General features: G+C 44.5%; 1 protein-coding gene across 6 annotated transcripts; it reads left to right on the forward strand.

Moving 5' to 3' along the window:
• Positions 1–484: 484 nt before the first annotated feature.
• LOC100842989 (putative disease resistance protein RGA4) lies at positions 485–5,566 on the forward strand. Of its 6 annotated transcripts, none has more exons than XM_024455379.1 (3): positions 678–816; positions 1,574–1,762; positions 2,230–5,566. In XM_024455379.1, exon 3 carries the CDS (start codon positions 2,270–2,272, stop codon positions 5,429–5,431), a length of 3,162 nt encoding a protein of 1,053 aa, XP_024311147.1. In that variant the 5' UTR covers positions 678–816; positions 1,574–1,762; positions 2,230–2,269; the 3' UTR covers positions 5,432–5,566. The 6 variants fall into 6 exon arrangements, with proteins under 6 accessions (XP_014757570.1, XP_024311145.1, XP_024311147.1 ...); XM_010240213.3 differs by having other exon boundaries at positions 682–816; positions 1,641–1,762; XM_024455378.1 differs by having other exon boundaries at positions 700–816; positions 1,086–1,762.
• The last annotated feature ends 1,660 nt before the right edge of the window (positions 5,567–7,226 follow it).

Consider the following 7,226-nt stretch of genomic DNA (forward strand, 5'->3'; position numbering starts at 1 on the left):
CTATCGATGAGTACTTATTTATCATGTGAGATGAGTCAAATCGTTCCTTCACCCTTTAAGTTAAAAATAAAACATAGGATTAGCAATAAAATGAATTCTAGTATTCCTTCAGTCCAATATTGAGTGACTCAAATTTGTTGAAATATGGATGTATTTATACCTAAAAGGCGTTTAGATACATGTAATATTTCGTCACTTAATATGAGACGGAGTGAGTACAATGTTTATCTGACAGAGTTACTCTTTTTTTATAGAAAAAGACAAACTGCTTATGAAAGAGCAGTTGTGGTCAGCCAACAAGGTATGCAGCTCGACGGAGTTCGATTCTCGAAGGTCGCATTTTGGTGCCTCACTCTATAAAAAAAATATCTATATACTTTTACTAGTCTGGTTATGTATGAGCTGAATTTGTGATGTTCACTTGGGTCAAAGTTAAGAGTATCATGTCTTTTCTCTTCTGTCTTGGCCAGATTTCTTGAATTCCAACTTGTCCTGTATTAGGGTACCGCAGTGGGACCCATTAGTCACAGTCACAGGAGGTTGAAATTTTGTCGGTTGGTGTGGGACAAGGTCACAACTCACAAGGCGCTTGCCGATCAGCCGATGCCCGCTGCTTACTGCTATGCCGGTCTCGCCCGCGGCGAGCGCGGCGGTGATGGCTAGTACAGACCCCCTTCCTTCCCTGTCGCCTTCTTCTTGCGAAGGGATGCGGTTCGTTCGGCACGGGGTGTGCGCCTTCCGCAACCGAGGTCGTCCAGCCCTGTGCCCGGCATGCGCAAGACCTGCTCGACGAAATGCCGGCCCCGGGATTTCGAGGTCAGATGATTCTTCTTCTTACGGAAACGTTGCTGTATTTGGATTTCATATGTCATTGCCAGACTATTACGGAATGGCTACTTTAATCATTGGACGCGGAGTAGTTTTGTCATGTTCTGTGATGTCCGCACTCTTTTGGATATTCTCCACGCCTGGGTTTGTTCTCGCATAATGGCTGTAGTTTACTTTGGCTAGGCTATGTGTTCGGATCACAAAATTTTTGTATTCAACTGCAAATTCAGATTTCAGTACGTTGGTTTCCTATGCAGGGCATTTCTACTTTATCAATTTTGACTATCCCGGGATCTTTAAGTAATCTTCCGAAGGAAAATGTGAACTAAATAGATCATCTATGTATTGTACTCCCTCCGTCCCATATTAAGTGACTTTCTATTACATGTATCTAGGCGCTTCTTAGTCTCATATTAAGTGACTCAAATTTGCCCAAATATGAATGTATCTATGCCTAAGAAGCGTCTAGATACATGTAATAGAAAGTCACTTAATATGGGACAGAGGGAGTATAAGTCAGCAATACAAGAATTCCGACATGCAACTACATTAGAAGTTCTACACACAACTTCAACCTATAGATGTGATCTCTATAGGTGGAGTGGTCATTTTTTTGACCGAAAGTGGAGTGGTCATTAGATAACTTGCACTGCAATATTCTTGACTGGTCAGTAAGTCTCAATGTTATGTTCTGCGGGCTGCCGGTTGATCATGAACTCTCGAAGGCTCACTTTCGCTCCTATAGTTCTTACAGCGCTGGCAGATTTCATGACTGTTTGGCTTGCTATCCATTTGTAAAGTGCTGTCCACAGAGTGCAGACAGGGACATGCGTGCAACATGTTTGACGGAATGCCGCCATGGACCATGGATTTTGTCACTAGCTTTGGAGTCTAGAGTCCATGATCTGCAAATATGACAAAAGGAAAATGATGAGTGAGTTTTCTTCAGTCCTGATGGTACTTCGTTCGTTACTTTTGCTTAACTTTTCTCCTCGGATGACTGCTGAATGGTTGTAACTTTTATCCCTGTTTCTTTACAATAAAGTGGGGATTCATATTGAACTCGCATCTTTTTTTAAACCAGCAGTGGCAGATTCTTGCCTGTCAGCTTAAGTTTCGGAGGGTGCTTGTTCTCTAGTCACACCTAAATTTTGTGCAAATGGAATCTAAAACTGCTACGTACATCGCATTTGTTCACCTGACCTTTTCGACTGGTTCTTTGTTAGCTTAAATACTCCAACTTGGTTCCATGACAGTGACACGTTGCAAGACAACAGATAGTCCAAAGCGGTGTAGGACAAGAATACTGAACATCCATTCCTATAATACAGCACTTAACCTAGTTCTGTTTAACTATCACATATTTCCCACTAAGATTTTTTTTCCACCTACTCTTCTCAGCAGAGCAATATTCACAGAGGAACTGGAGAGGACGACGGCCATGGACACTGTGCAATGGATCATGTCAGTAGGGACCAGCTTCTTGGAAGCAATCCAGCTGAGCAACGACCTATCCCACCTCCGGACCAGCTTGCCGAGGGCCCGTGTCCTCATCGATCGTGCTGAGTGGGGCAGGTTCAAGGACAAGGAGCTGGAAAAACTTCTCTTGGAGCTCAAAAACACCACCTATGACTCTGAGGACCTTCTCCGCAAGTTCGATGACCAGGTGCTGCGACAGAAGATGGAGGACACAAACCGAAGCAGGGCAGGTCAATTTATTTCTTCCTCTCTTAATATTGCAAAGGGTTTGATCAGCGGTAGCAAAACAAGGGTAAAGGAAGCCCAGAGTAAGCTTGACAAGGTTGTGGCTGAGATTGAGAGGATGCTCGATCTTATGGGTTTTAATGTTGAGCCGGTGCAACTTGGCAAGCAGCTCATGCCAGAGACGAGTTCAATGATCACAGAGCCCATGGTGTTTGGACGTGACGAAGAACGGGACAAGGTGATTGCATTGTTAGGCGTGCCGCCCACCAACTATAGATCTGCAACACGGACCCATACCTTCATTGAAGGTCTAACAGCTAAGAGAATGAAAGGAGAGAATAGTGGAGCCAAACTTGTCATTGACGATGACAAGCCATGCATGGAGGATCCTACTGTCTTGCCGATTGTTGGCATTGGTGGGGTCGGTAAGACTACGCTTGCTCAGCTAGTCTACAATGATTCAAGGGTGACAACCCACTTTGATGTAAGGATATGGGTCTGTGTTTCCGATCTCTTTGACAAGAGAAGGATAACGAAAGAGATCATTCAGGTTCTCAACCAAAAGAGAAAAGAGACCATATTATCCATCACCACGGAAGAATTTTATTCACCACCAAGTTTAGATAATCTTCAAATGAAATTGATGGAGGAGTTGATGGACCAGAAGTTTCTTCTTGTGCTGGATGATGTATGGCCCAATGCCAATCAGGAATGGCGGGGATTCTCAGCGCCACTAAGATATGGGCGTAAAGGCAGCATGATCCTAGTGACCACTAGATCTCTGAAGGTTGCTGAATATGTCACCACCATTGAGCCTGTGAAACTTGAAGGCCTGCCTACTGATATATTTTTGGAGTTCTTCAAGAAGTGTGCATTCGGTAGAGAGTCCCCAGAGTCATATCCTCAGCTGCAAGACATTGGTCGGAGCATTGTCTCTAGTTTGTGCGGCTCTCCTCTGGCAGCCAAAACTCTCGGACGCTTGCTGAATGACAATCTGACAGAACAACATTGGAGGGGTATCCAGAACAACGAATTGTGGGAGCTATCGTATGAAAGAAATGATATATTACCGGCCCTTCAGCTGAGCTACTTGTATCTCCCACAGGAACTCAAGAGATGCTTTAGATTATGTTCTATTTATCCGAAAGATTATAGCTTCAGAAGAGATGAGATAGTTGACATTTGGGTGTCACAGGGCTTTGTTGCACAAGAAGGAAGCATCTGCCTTGAAGATACGGGCAATAGGTATTTGGATGATTTGAGAAGCCGGTTCCTGTTTCAAGATGATCCCAAATTCCCTGGACTTGGTAGATACGTAATGCATGACTTGATCTGTGAAATGGCACAGCCTGTTTCAGTAGGTGAGTGCTTTTTGATGCAAAACTTTAGCTACCAGAACCAGAGGACTACGTCACATACAGTTCGCCATATGTCAATCGAGTCAGACAGTGAAGCTCAGAGCAGATTAACAAATGTCACAACTCTTCACCATCTGAATAAACTGCATTCACTTAGGCTTGGAACCAGATTCGTTATTGAGATTTCATGGTTCAGTCAGCTCTCCAACATCCTCTTTTTGAGTCTGAAAGGTTGCAGCCTGGAAAAGCTACCTGAGGGCATTTGTGTGCTGAATCATCTTCGCTGTCTTGATATATCTGAAAGTAGTATTCAAGAAGTACCTAACAAAATCGAGTGCCTCTGCAGCCTACAAGTTCTCGATGCCAGTTGTTCAAGTTTGCGAACAATTCCTGAAGGCATAACAAAACTAGTCAACCTGCGCTGTCTTTCGCTGCCAATGGAAGCCTCTATGAAGTTATCTAAGATAAGTGGGCTTGGAAATCTGTCTTCTTTACGGAACTTGAGCTATTTCAAAGTTGGAACGGTGACTGGTAGGAGAATTGGTGAGTTGAAGGACATGAGTCTGCTCGGTGGAACACTACATATCATGTCTTTGGTTAACGTGCAGAGTCGGGAAGAAGCTGCTGAGGCTAGGCTTGTTGACAAGCAATACCTTAAAGTATTAATCCTACAGTGGCGAGGTCATATCTCCTTGCACTTGAAAAGTGATGAGAACTATGTGCTTGAAGGCTTGCATCCTCCTTCAGGAATTGAATGTCTTATGGTCCGAGGGTTTGGGGGCCATGCTTCTCCTAGTTGGCTAAAGCCAGAAAACCTACCAACATTAAAAATCTTAGAATTTTTCCAATGTTGCTCACTGGGATGTTTATCAGTTGAAGCGTCTATTACTTCTGCTGATGGTACGGCAGCTGGTTCAACTGGTGATGACAGGTTGAGGCGTGCAGTAAGCCGCAGTAGCAATGGCATTGCACGTCTCCCCCTCATACGCCTAACTAGTTTACGCCTTGTTAGATGTGGAAGTCTGACAAATGTTGACCAGCTCTTGTCCCCAGGATATCTGCCATCTCTCAGATCGATAGAGCTTGTGCACTGTGAAAGTCTAGCATCACTACCTGTCCACAATTTTGTGGGATTTGTTTGCCTTCAAGACCTGAAGATCCATCACTGCTGGAAGTTGGAGTGCCCAAGAGAAATGGTTTTGCCCCATTCAACCCAACGACTCTCTATTTACAATTGTGGTGGGCTTGACAGGTCATTTCCTGGCTGCTTAAAGAACACCACCTCTCTCACCCTTCTGGATTTGGAATGCTGCCCTAACATGGAGTCTATTCAATTAAGCTCGATCAGCACAAATAACAAACTCAAATATCTGGTTATCCGTGACTGCCCGGAGTTATCCTCTATAGGAGCAATGCATGCTCTTTCGTCCATATATTATGTAGAAATATCTGACTGCCCTAAGCTGACTCAAGTACAACAACCATTCTTGAATGGATCGAAGCCAGAGGATGATGAACTACTCGAATTTATCTATTCGTAAATGTAAGATCTCTAATTTCTGTTATGAAAGAATAAATGTTTTAACCAAGTTCAAGTTTGTACAGGTGCTGAATGTAATACACATCTTCCCGATTTTTGGGGAATGACCTTGCATATGCTGTCGCCTTTCATATTCTGTTTCATTGCAAACATATTTACGGGACTGGCTACTTTATTCATTGGATGCGGAGTGTAGTATTCTGAAATGTTTGTTTTGACATGTTCTGTGATTGTCTGCACTCCCTTGGATACTTCTGCACGTCTGGGATTGTGTATGTTGCTGCATGCTGTCCAGGGACGAGATCTTGGTTCTTGTTTGGAGTCCGCGGCTAGCCTTTCTCTGATCTCTTCGATTGGAGCAATGGCAGGCTGAGGCCGGAGCCACATACGGAGTGCAAGATCTGGCCCTTGCACGGCGCGAGAAGCCACGGCAGGAACGAAGTCGGCGCCGCCGAGTGGCGCCAGGGCTTGCAGACGGCGTGGAAGCGGACGAAGTTGGTGGCGTCGTGCAGGTGGCTGGAGACGTCGCTGAGCAGCTCCGGCGGGAGGTCGGCCCACGGGCCGGTTGGCGCTAGCTGGGCCGTCATGCTGCCGGTGAGACGTACGCGGTCGATTGCTGATAGAAAGACTCGTCGAATCGAAGGAGCCGATCGCGAGATATGAACGTGCCCGCGCGCGTGTTATCGTCCAGAGCCTATGACTCCATCGTGAATTCGTGATCATGTAGAGCTCTGTAATCTGGCCGTCCAATCGTTGCAAAAATCGCCTTCCGCTAATCAATATTTAGCTCTCTTGTCGCGTATGGACTATGGACTCTCTTTTTTTCTGCCTTGCATGTTTTTGTTTGAGAAAAGTCTGAATCAAACATTAAACTTTGAATCACTGAATTTCAGACCCTGACCTTATTGATCCCGGTCAATTAAGCCCCTTAATCCCGAAAATGGTGTTTGGCGGACTGATTTTGTTGACGTAACATCGGAATTGCTGCCAAAGACTAGAGGAAGGACCCAAATGATGCTCTCGTATCTCTTATTTTTTTTAATTTTGATATTTTTAACTATGTTTAGGAAATAACTAACGAGAATAACCGTAACTAATTTTCTTAGAGCGTCTTCTGATATATTTTTAACTTGGCTAAGGTCTTCTGATATATTTTCTTAGACGGGGCGACCGCTTGGCTCGCCGCTCGCCGGAACCGGCTCTCCTTGCGCATATGCTCCTCTACTGCTGCCCAGGTCGCTACTCGCCAGGTCGGGAGGGCTCGCCTCGAGGGAAGAATGCCGATGTCCTCACCAGATGCCTGGTAGTTTTTTATATAAAAAAATGTGGGTAATTTTTACAGGTATAACCGTATAAGAATAAGTAGTCGGGATCCACATACAATGCTCACTCACTAGATCCTAAGACACATCATTATCCCGACCTAGACAGACAGAGAATTTCGGGCTAAGATTTAAATTGATCGGGATTAGATAGGTCAGGGGCTGAAAACCTGAGATTAGAAGGTCAGGGTTTGATTCAGACAAGTGCTACAAGTTCAGGGTTCAAAATGAACTTTTCTCTTTTTGTTTTCTTGAACGAATTTGCCTTACAAGCTAGACGCATACAGCGTGAGACACACACACACACACACACACACACACACACACACACACACAACCGTGTATAGCAACTTGTATCCAGAACATGACAACAAATGCTTTAAAAAAAACATGACAACAAAAGTTTTGAAAAATAAAGCGTATATTCAAATTTATATCTTCGGGCTGTGTCGTGTGTGTTCTGTCAACTCGCAG

The sequence above is a fragment of the Brachypodium distachyon genome, chromosome 4, assembly GCF_000005505.3.
Source record: "Brachypodium distachyon strain Bd21 chromosome 4, Brachypodium_distachyon_v3.0, whole genome shotgun sequence".
In the NCBI taxonomy this organism is placed as follows: Eukaryota; Viridiplantae; Streptophyta; class Magnoliopsida; order Poales; family Poaceae; genus Brachypodium; species Brachypodium distachyon.

What these genes read in the sequence shown, in the direction of transcription:
- LOC100842989 (XM_014902084.2), top strand. Translation starts at nt 623, where the DNA reads ATGCCGGTCTCGCCCGCGGCGAGCGCGGCGGTGATGGCTAGTACAGAC. An exon ending in GCCGGCCCCGGGATTTCGAG is followed by an intron (nt 817 to 2,229) that starts GTCAGATGATTC and finishes TACTCTTCTCAG; the next exon opens with CAGAGCAATATTCACAGAGG.